At 51.6% G+C, this 17897-nt stretch overlaps 1 protein-coding gene across 2 annotated transcripts in view; it reads right to left on the bottom strand.

Moving 5' to 3' along the window:
- The window catches only part of SLC6A17 (solute carrier family 6 member 17), a 52592-nt gene that overhangs the window by 23982 nt on the left and 10713 nt on the right, over window positions 1-17897 (bottom strand). For both annotated transcript variants that reach the window (XM_060139401.1, XM_060139402.1), the window contains exons 2-6: window positions 10547-10908; window positions 7013-7170; window positions 5243-5369; window positions 4317-4498; window positions 2509-2619 (exon numbers count right to left, since the gene is read on the bottom strand). In XM_060139401.1, coding sequence (XP_059995384.1) covers window positions 2509-2619; window positions 4317-4498; window positions 5243-5369; window positions 7013-7170; window positions 10547-10820 — 852 coding nt within the window. In that variant the 5' untranslated portion in view covers window positions 10821-10908. The remainder of the gene's footprint in view (window positions 1-2508; window positions 2620-4316; window positions 4499-5242; window positions 5370-7012; window positions 7171-10546; window positions 10909-17897) is intronic.

Consider the following 17897-nt stretch of genomic DNA (forward strand, 5'->3'; position numbering starts at 1 on the left):
AACATTGTTTCCTGAACATCTGTTTCCTGAACATCCAGGAAAAGCTTTGGGAAAAGAGTGCCCCTGTTATTCAAAGTGTACATCAACCTTTTTGCATCCACCTGATTGGCAAAAATTGCAATGTAATACATGTGGAGCAACTGGGACTCTCATATACAACTGGTGGGAGTGTTAATATCGATAGATGCAGCCACTTTGGAGAGCAACTCGGCCAACACCTAGTAAAACTGAAGACATGTATACCCTTTAAGATGGCAATTCCACTCCAAAACATATACGCCCGAGAGAAATGTGTGCACATGAAGACCTGTGTCATAATGTTTATTAGCAATGGTGAGAACTGGACACAACTTAAATGACCATCAACTAGAGAATGAATAAATAAATTTTAGTTTAGTGCCACAGTGGAATACAATACAGCCATGAAAATGAATGCACTAGACCTCCATATATCAATATAGCTAAAATCTCAAAAAAGAGTGATTAGCAAAAATAAAAGCAAGTTGCAGAAGGTTGCATATGATACAAAAAAGATTAAAAGTACGCACATAATGCTATATCTTGTTTAAGTATACACATATATGTATTACAAAATTTTAAAAATGTATTAGCAGGTTAAACCCCAAATTCAAGAGAGTGGTTATTTTAGGGAAGGGAAGAGAATGGGATGAGGGCTGGCTACACGGGCACTTTTATGACACCTGTAATATTTTATTTCTTAAGAATGTTTATTATATTATTATATGTGTGTTTATATGTCTGAGATGTTTCACTTAAAAAAATGTTTTAAAGAGTGTCTGAATCAGAAGGGGAGCGGTATTGTGTGTGCTGGGACTGGCAACTGATCTTATGAATCGGTTCCACTGGCTTCTGAGTTACGTACCAGGCTCTCTTAGCACCACCCAGGGGACCGTTTGGAGACCTGTGTGAATCTCCATGTTTATTAACATCTCCAGAGTATATAATTTTCTCATAAAGCTCAATAAAGTATAACGGAAAGACTCAAGTGAACACATTAGACTGATCACGGTTCTAGAAATACAGTTGAATTCATTCATAAAAACCATCGGCTTTCGTCTCACGGCTGTTTTCCCCCAAAGAAACCAGGTTTGCATTTTTCTCTTCTTTGTCAGACATCACATGTTCACAACAACCCTGCCCCAGCCAAGTGGCTCGGTAGTCACATTCATGCCTCGGAAGATTCACTAAGTGCTCCATACAGCGGACCTCCGCGCTTGTTCACGTAGAAACCTCGGATGTTACATCCAAGAACGCTGAGGGCCCTTTATGCTCTGTCCAGTGGATATGGAGGGATCTATGCCCTGCCCGTTGCTACCCACCTTCCCCAGCCCCAAACATCAGGGGCTGTTTGCAGCTGCAGAGCAGGGCCATTGGGAGGGAACAGGGATTTCAAACCCCACGAGATCTGGATTCTTCTCCCTGTGCCATTTGTATGAACCTTCTGTGTAAGCATTAATGCGTGTGTGTATGTGTGTGTATGTGTGTATGGGTGTGTGTGTGTGTGTGCGCACACATGAGTGAGATGGCACTACTGAGGGACAGTGTTGAGGGCCTTAAGCTGGCCTGGCAGGGTTCTGACCCTGTGCCTGTGGACTGGAGCCTCACCAGGCCCCCGATGCTGCTTACTGATCTGCTGGCATTTGGAGGTGGACTTCCCAGCCTGCCTGCTGGGGCGACTAATGTACTTTGCTTAGGGTTACATTGAAGGGCATGCCGTTTCTGCATCTGAAATTCTCTTATTCCTCGGTGGACTGGCTCATGCCAGCTGTGCCCAGTGGTCTGGAGGGCAACAGAGAGGCAGGGCCACCTGGTGGGCAGAGACCATGCTTAGGAAACTGGCTGTTTCCATTTCCCTAAGGAGTATAGGTGTCCACCTTCAGGACACCGTGCACCGTGGTCCTGCTCATCCCTCACTGGGCTACCGGGAGGATCTAATGAGAGATGTGGATAGCTTTGGTAAGGGTAAAAATCTCTATCCACGTGGTCTTTTATCTTTAATAAGATCGTAACCTCATTCCCCCGATTGGGGTACAAGTTGGGATTCCCAGGGAGCTTCTTCTCTTAGGCATCTCCTTGGTTCCTGCTGTCACAAATCTACTCAATGAAACGGTGCCCTACCCCCACACCCGAGCCAAAACTGACTTCACACCATGGCCCCAAGCACGCCCAGTGCTTTTGCACACTGTTGCTCATACAGTTCCTTTGACTGCAACGTCCTACTGCCGCCCACTGAAATCCTATCTGCTCCCCGAGGCTCGTTTCGGATATCATCTCCTCCCTGAAGCTTCTTCTGATTTCACCCATACTGATGTGGTGTCCCTGCCCTGTCCCTCTCCCTGGAACCACACGGGCAGCCTCCCTGGTGCCTCCCTCCAGCGCCCACCACAGTGCCCGCCACACAGCACGTCCTCAGGCAGCGTTAAACTGCCTGAAGCAGACGAGGCCCAGAAGAGCTGTCCGTGTTCCTGGGGAGCCCGAGGCCCTTACCTTGGGAGTGAACATGTGTAGGATGCCGTCGACGGCCCCCCGCAGCAGCAGCCCCCGGACCAGGAAGCAGGCCAGCACCACGTAGGGAAAGAGGGAGCTGAAATACATCACCTGCAAGAGAGGACAGGGACGCACTGTGGGCCAGAGCCCCTCCTGCAGCTGGCATCCGCCTCCCTGCTCGCAGCTGGGGTACACGCGCCTCCTCTGATGGCAGCAGAAAGCAGAGCCCCGGACCCCTGGGCACGGGGCCAAACCCACTGCACGTCTGGCATCGAGCCAAGGCAGAAGCAGCCACACAGACGAGCTGGAGTCAGCATGGCTGTGCCTGAGGCTTGTTTCCTCCTTTCAAGGGCTGGTGGGGCTGGGCTCGCAGCCTCCGCGCCCCCAAGGGCCCCCAAGGGGGCGAGGAACCCTTTTCTCTCCTCTCTTCATTTGTTCATATCTCATGCCTGCTTTTCTGTCCCTGACTCCAGTGGACCCCCTAAAGATCTCCCCTGTCCTTAGAGCTCCTTTGACAGAAGGCATCCAGGAGGTTATAGGCACGGCTCCCAAGCAAAAGCATCAGAAGAAGGCCCTGCCTCTTGTGATTATAAATTAAATGCTACTTCCTAGCACGTGCATTTCTTGAACATTTCTATATCTCCATGGGCCTGGCACAGAGCCTCCCACAAAGGAGATGCTTACAAAAAGTTTGCTGCACTGAAACAAACCAAGAAGGCTGCTCAGGGAGGATGGTGTAAAGGTTAAAAGCACGCAAGTCCAGAGCCAGACCACCTGAGTTCTGATCCTGACTGCCATTTTCCAACCACATGACCTTGAGCTATTTATTTAACTTCGGGGTGCCTCCCTTTCCTCATATATAAAGTGGGTAAAATAACCCCTAACTCCTAAGATTGTTGTGGCCCAAAGGCACTCACACAGGTGGCAGTGCCTGATCAGTGCCACGATGTGCCAGCTACTATTTTGGCCTTTGGAGACAGAAGAAGTGGTGGCTGAGACCACGCCACCTTTCCAGGGCTTAGCTTCCCTGCTCGTCAAATCCACCAAAGAGCCTGGAGCCTCAGACAGACAGACAGCCAGGATTCTAGTTCCAGCCCTGGGGCTGACTGGCTGCCTGATCTCAGGTGAGATATTCCCCCCACCTCTGGAACCTCAGTTTCTTCATCTGTAAAATGGGTGGATTGGGCTATAGGATCTCTAATATCTTTTCCAGCCCTGGCAGTCCACGAATACTGGTACACATGACAAAGAAGAAAGTGCCCTTATGTGAAGGGAATCTGACCTACTGGGAGAAGGTGTGTGTGGGGCCTGGCTGGTCTGCTCCCTCAGAGGCCCCCAAAGCCCCCTTCACTCACAGCACCCACCCGTTCCCAGAGCTCATTAGTTGTAGATACATTGAGCTGTTGGTTTTCACCAAAAATTGCTGAGCAGGCCCTTCTAGGGCTCTTGCTAGGGAAGCTGAGGGGCTAGGGTCTAGCCGAATGTCCTAGCTCAGTACTCCTGGTTTTCCTTCTCTTTAAAGTCTGTGGGAGCAACCCAGAGTTATGTGAGCACGGAGGCAGCTGGGGTCAAGGCAGTGATCTTCCACAAGCCCATCCCTGGCGGGCTGTCCACAGGGAACAATACTGTGGCTATGATGCTCCCATCACCTCCTCAGAGGCCTGTGTCTTCATCCTGAGCCATCCAGAGGCCAGGCCCACCCAAAGAACCCTGCAGGGGCGACCCAGAGTTCTCCACCCCTGCCTCCCACACTTTTCTGCGGCACCCCCTCCCCCGTGTAAGTGTGGGTGCCCCCCGCAACCGCTCACCTTCCCCGAGGACTGGATGCCCTTGACGACGGCCATGCCCACGATGCCCCAGGCCACGAGGAGGCACAGGGTCATCTTCCAGTTGAGGCCCCCGCTCTCTGAGATGGAGTTGGAGATGTCCAGTGCCTCTCGGTACCAGAAGTAGGTAGTGGCCGAGCTCTTCTCACACTCCGGCTCCACCACTGAAACGGCAGCAAAGGCCACAGGGCCTCGGCGGAGGGGCCTGTGGGACCACCTCCTCCGCTTGACCCCCACCCAGGGCAGCCGGGAAGAATGATATCGTTCTGGGTTAGCCAGGATCTGGCAGACCCTGAGGATTCCTGGGCTCTCAAGGGGCCTGGGAGGCTTCAGGATATACTGATCTGACCGAATTCCCACTCATGGCATCCCCCTGCCCACATCCATCCATGGAGGGCAGGAAGGATTAGGCAGAACTGGCCTCAAGTTCCTTGGGAACGGTTCTGAGCGAGGAGCTGGAGACCTGCATTCTCATCCTTCATCCCTGGTTAAATCAGTGGTGTGACCATGGGAAAGTTGTTTCTGGGCCTCAGTTTACCCATCTGTGGGTGGGATAAGTCAGCCAGCCCTTTAGGGGACTGGCATGCAAATTAAGGTTGTTTCCAGACAGGATGGTATTAGAGTAACATAGGGTAGTTAATAATAACTAAACGAAAGTCACAGTCTCCAGAGTTATACCTACACTCACTATTTCATTCAATCCCTGTAAGAACTCTGTGGGATAGGCTGGCAAGAGACCATCAGAAGGGGAAATGAGCATCAGAGAGGGCAGGTGGCTTATCCAAGGTGGCACAGCAAGTCAATGAAATCCCAAATCTGTGCCTTAGCCCCTTAGGCTCCTTCAACTCCTTCCTGGGACAGAGCTGGCTGGAATCCCCAGGAGGGTTCCTCAGAAGAACCATACTTGCCTGCCGCGGTCCCATTCCTGGCGACAGGGCACTCACTCCAGGGCAGCGGGTACTGGAAAGACTTGAAGAAATAGAAGATGCTCCACCCGATGATCACATTATAGTACAGCCCAACGAAGAGGCAGACCTGCAGATGGGGGTCCATGGGGGTCACAGAGGCTACAGGCAACTCCACCCCCGCCCCCTCCCCACGCACAGCCTTGGAGGAGGAGGAGAAGGGATGGGATGCTGGGACAGTGGCAGCTGAGGGCCTGTTCCTAATCCTCCACTCATCTGCTATTTGGGGAATCCACAGAGGAATGTTTCAGATATTAAAGTTCTCTCCTTTAAGCAGTAAACTCTTAAAATGTTAATCCTCTCCAGTTTGAAATTCTTCTAAGATGCTTGAAGCACTTCCCCATCATTTCCTGATGACTCAGGATTACAATTCCAGAGCTGCCCTCCAGGGCGATGGAGGCATGTACAGCTACTGCCGCTACAGTAAATGGCCCCAGACGGCTGTGCTTTTTGAGGTTTTGGAAATGCTTCTTATTGGCTTCCCGTGTCTTTCCTTCTCTCGGGATGCTACTTTCTCTTTGGTACTGTCAGCAGTCTGCCTCTAGAAAGACATCACTTCTCGTTCTTGGAAACATGATAACCAACCCTGGTAGAACTGTATTGAAAACAGGAGCACATGGATTCTGACTGAGGGTTCAAGGGGTTTCTCTGAAAGCAATGCTTTTACATGCAGAGATCTGCTGCATCCACTTTGGATGTCAAGAGATCCCTTCTATCTCCAGGGGCCCAACTACATGATGCATCAGTGACACTGCCGGGCAGTGTGAGAGCTGAGAGCCCCTCGCTTTATTAATTTCACCTAAGCCCGGGTATGCACAAGCAGACACTCCTACGGCACACCTTATGTGGAATACAGAAGGAGAGACACCCGCTATCTTTACTTGGATGTTTTTAGTCCAAGGGGCAGACCACTCACACTCATGCGTATACACCCCGGCCAGCCCCAGCCATGTCAACCTGTGTAGAGGTGATCTCTCCCAGGCGCTGAGTGAGGCAGGTTTGGACTGGCCCTGCTGCCGGGGCTGACAGAGCCTCAGTCCCTTCCAGAAGCAGATTCCAGTTTTTATCCCAGGTGTGAGCATGGGCACCTGCGGGCTTTGCCCTTAAGGGAGGCTCGGTTTCCTCACCTAGAGAGCTAAGCAGGGCCTCATCTGCTGCCCCGTGGATCAGCCTGGAGCTCTCATGGAGTTCCCCATCCAGGCCAGTGGGGTCTCCCTGTCTCCCACTATTCCAAAGCCTCACCCCTCGTGGGTCAGCCCCAGGCTCCTGAGTCCTTCTCCGGTCTGCTCATGCGCACAGCAAACTGGCAAGGAGACGCCATACCCCAGGGCTGCCTTTTCTCGTGCCACCCACTTACCCAAGTAAAATACTCTTTAACCCAGGAAAAAGGACGGGCCTCCCTCACAGAGAGCTGATGGGCTGGTAGGCAGAAAGGGGAATCTGAGATGGTCCACATGTCCCCAGAGAACTCTGGCGGAGATGTCCCAGGCCTTCCCTCCTTCATAATAATCCCAAATATTAGACCATCAGAGAGTGGTGCCGACTTTCGGTTTAGGAAATAGGTGGCCCTGAGACACCAGCTGGACGCAATTCTCATGATGAGAGTCTCCCTCCCTGCCCTCACCCCCGCCCAGGACTCTGGTCTGTAAACCCTGTGCCCAAGAGCAGCCCCTCTGCCTCCTGGCTAGTGCCCGCCACCAGCCCCCGACTCACTATGCAGCTGGAGAAGCCGATGCCGCCCAGGCGGGGGCACACATAGTGCCACACGCCGATGCTGCCGCGGCGGATCCTCTGGCCCACAGCCAGCTCCAGGAAGAAGAGCGGGATCCCAATGATGATCAGCAGCACCAGGTAGGGCACCAGGTAGGCACCTGGGGAGGAGGGAGGGATGTTGGAGGGTGTCTGGAGCACAGCAGCAGGGTAAGGGAGGGGTGGCAGCCAGGTCCCATAGCATTGGCCACATCTCCAATCATCCTCAAACCGTCACCAGTCCCTGTGCTCCTCCAGGAACGGTCTGGCTCACACGTGCGACCTACCACACGCTCGCCGCCCAGACCTCCTTCTAGCCCTTGGCTCCCCTGACCCGAAACACTAAAGGAGGATCCAGATGTATGGCAATGCCTCCCACTCACGAGGCTAGACGCAGAGACAGACACAGCCACCTCCTGACATATTCCGTGGACACCTGTCCCCCCAACATGTGCCCAAACTGCCAATGAGTCCAGGGGGTCGGGCATCTCCGGGGCGCACGACCTGGCACTTGGCAACAGTCAGCTGTTATCTACTCTGTACCAGGTGTGTGCAGTGGGGATATCAGGGCAACAGAAGGCACAGACGCTATCCCAAGAGAGCTGCGGGACCTTCAGGTTCACACGAGCAATGTCAGTGCATGCACACACATCACACACGGCCAACTGAGCACGTGTGTCCTGAGGGAGGGGTGTGAGTCCCATGGAGCTAATCAGGAGAGGCTTCCAGGTGAGCAACCTCCCACACCTCATATAACAGCATCTAATACATTAAACACACAGGTGCACAGGGTCACGTGCACACAGAAATTCCACTTGTCACTAACAACCTGCTGTATCACGATCCTAAAAGGAGGAGGGCCTGAAGGACCCCTGGCTCTGTCTTTTAACCTAGTTCTGTCTCTTGGTCTCTGGCTCAGGGATGCAGAAGAGGAGAGAAGTGATCTGCAGGAAAGGCCAGGGACACATCTCCCTGCACATCTTGCCCGACCTGAGGACTTGCGGGTGAAATACAAAACCCGGGAGGCTGTGTGACATGTCTATACATGTCTCGCTTCTTGCAAACCCCAAGGTTATTCCTGGGCCTTGAAAGACCATCTCGGTCTCAACCTGTTGAGATGCACACTGAGTAGGGGTTAAGATCCAGACCACGGAGCCAGACCTCCTGTGTCTGAATCCTGGCTCTGCCACTTACTAGCTGTGTGACTTTGGGCAAATTGCTTGATCTCTCTGTGCCACTGTTCTGCCATCTATGTAAAGAGGATGAAAATATTAAGTAGAACCATATGAAACTGCTGATATTTGATCATTTTGACTTATGAAAATGGCCATTTCATATGCTTCAACTGTATACCTACTGCACAGGGCTGTTGTGAAGATTAAATGAGTGACTTACCCATAGCAAGCACCTGATGACCATTTGCCTCCTTCTCATAAAAATAAAGAGAAAAAAAAGTAAACTGAGAGGATGCAGAATAAACTGTCAACATCTGGCAGAGCGAGGCAGAGTTCCAGAGTTTCCATCCAAAATTAAGTAATTTTGACTGGATCACCCAGGGCCCAAAGCCAGAGTTTTGACTCTCAGACCAATCATCTCCTTCCTGTGATAATTTGCCTCCTTCCAAAATACATTTAAGATGACTTACTATAAAAACGGTAAAATACTGGAGAGTTAAAGGTAGAGATAAAGAGGGATTCCAGGAGTCAGAAAGGATGGGAAAATGAAGGTAGGAACATGGGATGGGGAGCTCAGAGTCCTGAGACCCGACAACGCTTTTCTTCCAGGGGTTGTTCGTGATGTCTGGTGCCGTGGCAACTGTCTGGTGACACTGGAAACTAACAGACTTTGGCAAGAACGCTGCCCGGGGGAGCGGCGGCGCGGGCAGAATGTGTAGTGGGGAGAAGGACTCTGTGTTCAGCACCAGTGCTCAGGCAGACTGATTATCTCGGCCACAAAGGACAAGGTTGCAGGTTGCCAGCCGGAGTTCCCAAATGTAACGTGTCCTCCAAAGTTGTTTCGGGTACTCTGAGCTCTTAACATCTCACAGCACTTAAGGGAACCACACACTTCCATTTGTATCTTTGCTTTGGGCTGGTCTTATATCAACTCAGCCACCTGGGCCTGGCCATGCCATACAGACTGAAAGCTCTGCTCGGCAATTATTGATTGGGGGAGAAAAAAAAGATCCTTCAAAGCAAAGAGAGCATAGGGGGAATAGACTGTGCCCTGGTGGCGAGATGGAAGTTTCTGGCCTAAGTCAGGCGGGCATTCTCACTCCCTGCCCTTCACTAGAAACCGCAAAGGAGGGGAAGCCTCCAGCCAGACTCTGCTTTCTGGACCAGGGAGGGTGTCCCAGAGAGGAGGGAGGGTCCCTGAATAGGGCTCCATCACTGGGAGGAGAGTCCCACGGGGCAGCGAGAGAGGCAGCAGGGTTAAAATGCCTGCAAAGCGGCAGCCACACCTTCAGGCTGGAGTGTGGCAGTCCCAGGGCACAGGGACTCAGGGGCATGAAAGCTCTCTTCTGACTCAAATCACTTTCCCAGGACCAGAGGTCTGAGCTTGGAAGCGTCATTGTTGTCAGTCCATTGGGTTTTGCCTTGCTTATTTTTGGTTAGTTTCCCCCCGGTTTCAAAGCAAGTTGCCTTTGGAACTTTCTAGTCTGCATTCAGGTGCTGGGGGATAAGGCCTGTGGGCTTCTACCCTCCCTGGGAGCTAGAAGTATTGAGTAGAAGGGGTTTGATACCACGGGCAGGATCCTCTGGGGGGACTGAAACTCAGGGGGCAGCGTGAAGACCCTTCCTACCTGGGAGGCTGCGGGTATAGTGATTAAGTGCTCAGGTTTGAATCCTGACTTTATCACTAGCTGTGTGACTTGAGCAAGTGATCTAACCTCTCTGTGCCTGTTTTGCAGTTTCTAAAGTGAGGATGAGAATAGTTCTTCCTCACATAGGCTTTTTGGGAGGATATGATGGTTGAACCATATGAAATTGGTGCTTTGGCTGTTCCAAGACACTCACATATCAGCAGTTTCATGTATTTCAGCCTAATATCCAGGAAGTGCTCACAACAGTGCCCAGCAGTAATACGCATTTAGTAACAATGGCCAAGAGTTACTGTGTCAGATACAGTGGTAAGCGTTCTACATGTAAAGCTCATTTAATTCTCCCAACTATCCTGTGAGGCAGGAACTACTATTATTCCCATTTTACAAACACAGAACAGCAAGGCACAGAGAAATTAAGCAACTTGCACAGGGTCCCAGTGGCTGCACTGGGATTTGAACCCAGGCTGTCTAGGGCCAGAGCCCACATTCTTATCATCATGCCTGCAGCCTCTTGAGAGCCGTTAGCCATTAGCTCTTCCTGGGGGGGTCTCACTCGAGTTCTGAGCTCCAACCTACGAGGGCTCTGGTTCTGCCTCGCAAAGGGGTGTTTCTTTTCTCCCCTCAGCCCGGCCCATTTGCAGGGCGCCCCCAGGGCAAGCAGGGCTGCCTCTTACCTCCTCCATTTTTCTGGCACAGGTAGGGGAACCTCCAGATGTTGCCAAGGCCCACAGAGAAGCCGATCTGGGCCAAGATGTACTGCAGCTTGCTGTTCCAGGCCGGCCGGTCCTCCACGTCCGCCACCTTCTGCTTGCCGCCTGCTTCTCCGGCCACATTCAGGATGCTCTGTTTATAGTCCACAGGCTCCTCAAGGGCCAGCAGGTCGGCCACCGACTCCGTGACATGCTCACTACTGTGCTCGCGCTGGGTCACCTTGCTGTTCTTCGGCATTGGGCCACCTGGGCGACGCAGCCCTGCTCCCCAGCACGCAGAGAAGGTGGGACTCGGCCGCTGTCAGCTCCTTCTCATCCAGGGACCTCTGAAACCAGATGAGCAGGAGAGGATTAGCTGACCACGCCAGAGAGGTGGGGAGCCCAAGTGGACACGACCCAATCAATTCATCAACTCCCCGTCATTCACTCAGAGGCTGCTCAGTGGCCTTGGACATCGAGCTCGCTTTCCTCCCCATTGAGGTGCCCGCTGAGGAGCTCGAGGTCTGCACACTCAGTTTCCCCACTGGCCTTCTTACCTGAGCATCATCAGAAAGGCAAGCCTAATGGGACGAAAGAAGCAACATCATACACCAAACCCAAATAAGGGGTCGTCCACGACAACATTGACCCCTTTCATAACCACAGATCCTAGAATGTTCAAGAACATCTGGAAGCCTCCACTGCCTTCCCTGCCCAGGGCAGCACAGGGTATAGCCAAGTCCTAGCCCTCTTGTGTTCTATTTAGTCAGACCACCTGGTGGGACCCAGGAAGCCAGCGCCTGCATTCAAAATGCAGTTTTGGGGCCAGTGGCATCATGGGAACTTGTCAGAAACACAGACTCTCAGGCCCACCCCAGACCTACTGAATCATTCTCTGTATTTCTACAAAACCTTTGGTGATTCAGAGGGACATTAATGCTTGGGGGAAAAAAAGCCTACAGCTCTTACCATGGAGCCTCTGGACACCAGCATCCCAGGCAGGAGCACCAGCCGGGCTCAGCTAAGGATTCTGGCAGCAGAGCCCTAGAGATGTTTGCTCAGTGCCAACAAATCCTGGGTCATCACTCAGCAGTGACATTATCTGAAGGCCACCACAGCCAAGAGCCAGTTCTCCATCCTTCAGTGACAGTTTTACAGCAGATAATGTCTGCACAACGTGGGCGGGGGAGGCAAAACCCTCCCTACTCCTGCAATTCCCCATCGTGTATCATGCTTTCCCTTAAACAAAGAAAGCACCAAGGAAATGAGTCCTTTGAAGGATCCCAACATTCTGCTTGTTTTGAAGCACCTCCTCATTAAGGGAAGGTTGGAGGATTTAAAATTAAACCACATACACCCCGGCCGGCAGTTGCCCTGCATCTTTCTAGGGATGTAAATTATCCGGCTCTGCCATTACTAAGGGAAGGAGCTGCCTCTGTTCTCCTCGCACGTGCCACCTGAATTCTTGGGCAAGGTCCCTCTGTAGCGGAAGCGTGCAGGGATGCCCGTCCTGCTGGGCTTGACCCAGACCTCCTGGCTGACTCCAGCCACAAGGACCTTCAAGGAGACCTGGCTGGCCAGATCCCGTTACACACGTAATGAAGCTGGGAGGTCTGGCAGATGGGGACAACTGTCCACCCTGGTCTGTGGGGTTAGCCAGCCCTCCCCAGGCCAGGCCTCGGACCACACAAGCAGGTGACACTTCCCTGCTCTCCTCATCTAAGGGGGACAGTGATTCTTTAGGGACTGTCCCCTTCCACCTCAGGCACAGCCAGGGTCTTGGGCTTTGGAGTGACTGGGACAGAGCCAGCCTGCCTGAAAGACCTCAGAATTCCCTACAAGAAATGTAGCTCTCTGTTGGGACTCAACTTTACAGTGGGTCAGCTGAACACTCCATCATGTCCTGGAGGGTGCTCCAAGGTGGGACTCTGTGTCTGTGGCCCCTCCAGCCCTCAGCCTCCCCCCGGGCTGCTACGGTGCCTGTGCTACAGAAGCCGATGGTGCCCCCAGGAGTTGTGCAAGGGGGAGGCCTGTGCTCTTGCCTGGGCCGCCAGGACAAGCCCCTCCCCCTCCCCAGTCAGTAGGGCCCTGTCCCCAGGCTCTCAAATGGAGGACAAAACCTAAGGCACATGCAGTGGTTGCTTGTCCAGCTACCCCATCTCTCCTCAGCTTACGTCAAGAGTTTTATTAAAAACTAGAGATGGGGAGCAGGGTGAGGGTGGGTCCCTCCTGCAACCACAATCACCAGGTACCTTAGCCCGGAGCCTCTCTACAGGTACCAGCCTGCAGCAGGATCTGATCAGAACAATCTGCTGTGCGTGAGATATGACGTACTGTTCATCTTGCCACAAGTGGAGAAAACCGAGGGGGATTCCTGCAAGTCTGCAGAATTTATCTTGAGGCTGACCAATCAGAGAACATAAATTCTCTAATTTCCCCATAAATAGATTAGTGAGTGGCAGCTCTGGTCACCAGCATGAGAAGCAGGGGGGAGGGGAGGAAGGCATCATTTTAAACTAAGTGGGCTCAAGGACAAAATGAACACCTTCTGGTAAATCCAGAGAAGGATACCCGCAGCAGCATCACGGAAACCATAGGCATCAGCTCAATATAAGCTTCTTCCTCCTTCCCAAGACATCATTGATGTGCACGAACATCCTGCACTGCAGGATGGGGGCCCGGGGTCCTCCTAGGCCATCGGGTTTGCAGGAAGCAAAGTGCTGGTGCAAACTTGCAAGCTGAGACACTGGGCTGGGTTTCAATCATGACTAGAACCGTATGTGCCCAGTGAATATGCTCATGTGACAGCAGAGTCCAACATCTGGAATATTAAAGTTTGAGGGATCCTAGCAACATTTTCATTTTATATATGAGGAAACTGAGGCCCAGAGACAGGAGGTGAATTGCCCAAAGCCACTGGGTCAGACTCAGCAGCAAGGGGGGTGGGACACTGGAAGAAGACAGTCGTCTCTCATGGTAAAGGACAGGGGCTTTGAAGTCAGAGAGGCCCGGGTTTGAGAGCCCATTTCATTCACTCATTCATTCATTCACTCACTCATTCATTGACTTGACATACATTAACTGAGTGCCTTCTCTGTAGCAGGCTCTGTTCCAGGTGTGAGGGATACAGCAGCAAACAAAATAAGCCAAGGGCTTCCTCCTGCGGAGGTTATATTTCTAGTGGAAAAGCCAGATACTAGAGAAAGAAATACACAGGTAAAATAGCCAGGGGTGATTTTTGCTATAACGACAATAACATGGGGTAGAGAGTGGGGTGGCTCGCGAGCTGGAGGGCTGCTATATTATGGTCTGGAAAGGCGTCTCTGAGGAGGAGACATCGGAGCAGAGGCGTATACATCAGGAGATGTATGTTAAGTGTGTGAGTGAATGAATGAAGTGTCTGTCTGACTTCAAAGCCCCTGCCCTCCACCCTGGACGCCTCCACCCCAGCAACTGTAAAGACAGTCTCTTCAATAAGTGGTGCTAGGAAAACTGGACAGTTACATGTAAAAGTATGAAATTAGAACACTCCCTAACACCATACACAAAAATAAACTCAAAATGGATTAAAGACCTAAATGTAAGGCCAGACACTATCAAACTCTTAGAGGAAAACATAGGCAGAACACTCTATGACATAAATCACAGCAACATCCTTTTTGACCCACCTCCTAGAGAAAGGGAAATAAAAACAAAAATAAACAAATGGGACCTAATGAAACTTAAAAGCTTTTGCACAGCAAAGGAAACCATAAACAAGATGAAAAGACAACCCTCAGAATGGGAGAAAATATTTGCAAATGAAGCAACTGACAAAGGATTAATCTCCAAAATTTACAAGCAGCTCATGCAGCTCAATATCAAAAAAACAAACAACCCAATCCAAAAATGGGCAGAAGACCTAAATAGACATTTCTCCAAAGAAGATATACAGATGGCCAACAAACACACGAAAGGATGCTCAACATCACTAATCATTAGAGAAATGCAAATCAAAACACAATGAGATATCATCTCACACAGGTCAGAATGGCCATCATCAAAAAATCTAGAAACAATAAATGCTGGAGAGGGTGTGGAGAAAAGGGAACCCTCTTGCACTGTTGGTGGGAATGTAAATTGATACAGCCACTATGGAGAACAGTATGGAGGTTCCTTAAAAAACTACAAATAGAACTACCATACGACCCAGCAATCCCACTCCTGGGCATACACCCTGAGAAAACGATAATTCAAAAAGAGTCATGTACCAAAATGTTCATTGCAGCTCTATTTACAACAGGCAGGGCATGGAAGCAACCCAAGTGTCCATCAACAGATGAATGGAAAGAGAAGATGTGGCACATATATACAATGGAATATTACTCAGACATAAAAAGAAACGAAATTGAGTTATTTGTAGTGAGGTGGATGGACCTAGAGTCTGTCATACAGAGTGAAGTAAGTCAGAAAGAGAAAAATACCGTATGCTAACACACATATATGGAATCTAAAAAAAAAAAAGGTCATGAAGAACCTAGGGGTAAGATGGGAATAAAGACACAGACCTACTAGAGCATGAACTTGAGGACACGGGGAGGGGGAAGGGTAAACTGTGACAAAGTGAGAGAGTGGCATGGACATATATACACTAACAAACGTAAGGTAGATAGCTAGTGGGAAGCAGCCGCATAGCACAGGGAGATCAGCTTGGTGCTTTGTGACAACCTGGAGGGGTGGGATAGGGAGGGTGGGAGGGAGGGAGATGCAAGAGGGAAGAGATATGGGAACATATGTATATGTATAACTGATTCACTTTGTTATAAAGCAGAAACTAACACACCATTGTAAAGCAATTATACTCCAATAAAGATGTCAAAAAAAAAAAGAAAAGGAAACCATGGCAAAAAAAAAAAAAAAGACATCAGCTGGTGCCGAGTGAGGGGGCAGCCACCTCACTTGAATTATGCGAGCATCGGGCTCCCTCTTGGGTGAAAATGTTCTATCTAATGACAGTTCCTGCCTCCCGGGCAGGGCTGCGTGAGGATTCCATGAGCAGATGCATACCAAGTGCCTAGTGCAGGGCCTGACACCAGGAAGGACCCAAATGACAGAGGCTGCTACCTGGAAGCCTGGTGTTGTTTGCCTTTATTCATTTAAAAATATGTAAGTCCCCCTATTTATATTTTGTTACATAAGTGCCCTGTTTCTCCTCAGGAAAAGCCAAAATGAGTTTGCGGGGGGGAGTGGGGTGGAGGGTGGAGAGCATTTTGCAACACCACCAGCTCGGAGATGTCTTTTTCTGTTTGCGAGAAGTGACAGCACCCTGAGGCTGGTGGCGCAGCACCCCGCGAAGCCCAGGCCCACTCACCCGCCCCAGGGTCAAAGGGAAGCAGGTACAGGCCATGCGGCGCCAGATCCTGGGCCCAAAGATCAGTAAGGTTATTACTGATAAAAACATGGCCGCATAGTAAAGTCTAGCAGTGTTATTACTCAAACTATAGCTCAAATCTGCAATAGTTTGAAACCATTTAAAAACATGTTTTACACGGTCTACGGGCACAGTACGGGGTGATTCTGCTCCGAAGCCGAACTGCCTGGGTTCGAATCTCAGCTTCGCTCCTTACCAACTGCCGGCCTGGGAAGCTTCTTCACCTTACTGAGCTCGTTTCCTCAGCGTCAGCGAGGACAGCAGTGCTCACTCTGCAATGTCATGAGGAGGACAGGTTGTACAGGTCTCAGAAGGGGACCGGCCCCCACCAAGTGCTCACAAACGTCACCTCTTCTTATCATTTCGGATTCACAGCCCGGCCCGGGAAGTGAGCTGGACAGCTATGCCCCAGGGTGGGACAGGGCATGGCTCACATCACACAGCTGTCAGCACCCAGGCGTCCTCACTCCTGTGCTCTCTCCGTGCCTTTAAAGGGAAGGTGGCAGCAGTGACTCAGAACAACCCTCCCTCCCTGCACGCACTAGTTCCCTGAAGCCTGGAGGCCGTCTGTGGGGAAAGGTGAGCTTTCAGACCAGGGCCCAGGAATCCAATGTGTACCAGCCAGGGACCCCAAAGCACTGCTGGGGACAAGCGCCAGGATCAGAGAAAACCCGGGGGTGGGGGCAGATTCCTCTCTGCCCCTGCCTTTGCGGACCGTGGAGCCAGCCGAGATCCAAGCAGTGGGAGGCTGGCTCGGTGCTGGTCTTGACCAGCCACCAGCCAACCGTGCAAATTGGCACCATCACCCTGACCTCTCTGGACCTCAGTTTCCCTGTGTGTGAAATGACTTGGTCTGGATGATCTCTGAAGCTCTTTCAGCTCTGCATCTATCCAGGGAGTGCCCCTCCTGCACGTGCGTGTGAGCAAGGGGTGACCAGCCCCAGGCACTAGACACTGCAGGTCCTTGGGCTGGTCTGTCAGGCCACCCTCTGCCAGCTGAGAGCTCACTGGTGCACTGTGGGGATGCTTTGACGGCCAACCCAGTCGTACTCAGATCATCGCCCTGTAGTAGTTGGGGGGGGGGGTTATAAAGTTGCTTTCCCAAGCAGCGCATCCGTCCATGGTACTCTCGGAAAGGAATGCCTCAGTTACTTAAAGCAGAATGCAGAGGGGCTCGAATGCCAAGAAAGCGCCTGGTGCCAGATCCGTCGCTTAGCAACAGATGCAGCTTAGGCTCAGAATAGCACATGTGAGAGAAGCAGGACCAGGGAGTGAACTGTGAATCTTCTTAAAAAGAGAAAAAAATAGTGCCACTAGGAGGCAGACAGGTAAAAATATCTCCTGCCAGAGGACTGACGGCTCCACGACTTTTCAAGCACAGCGCTCAGCAATTACCCCAAGGGGGTGCCTGCTCACCCTGAAACCAGAGCCAAGCCAGAGGCCCCTCCGCTCGACAGCAGCCAGAGAGGGGGCGGGGACCCTCTGAGCACCTGCCTCCTGGGGTCAGTAAGTTTGTACCAGATACCTCAAGGGACAAGCTCAAGGGAGCCACTTATTTTCCAAGGGAGACCCCGGGGGAGCTGAGTGGACAAGCTGCCATCTTGGGGATATAGGAGCCAAGGGGACCACAGATCTCGAGTGCTGGCTTCACTGAGCCCCAGGGGGCGTGCCCAGTTTTGCTGCTCTTGGGTCGGGGGGGGCTCTGGAGAGAGTGCTGCACATTCGTAAATGCAAACCTCCACCACAGGGAAGCCGTGAGAGCCCCCAGCAGAGGAAAGCTGTGGAGAACACCCAGCTCCCCGCACCATATTGCCAAGGTCCAACTCAGGACTAGGCGGTGGTGAGAAGGAAGCAAGGTCGGGCCCCTTTCTCTCAGGGAACTTGACAGCTTCCTGATTTCCAGGTGACAAGCGGTGGTGGCCCACA

The sequence above is a fragment of the Lagenorhynchus albirostris genome, chromosome 2 (assembly GCF_949774975.1).
Source record: "Lagenorhynchus albirostris chromosome 2, mLagAlb1.1, whole genome shotgun sequence".
Taxonomy (NCBI): Eukaryota; Metazoa; Chordata; class Mammalia; order Artiodactyla; family Delphinidae; genus Lagenorhynchus; species Lagenorhynchus albirostris.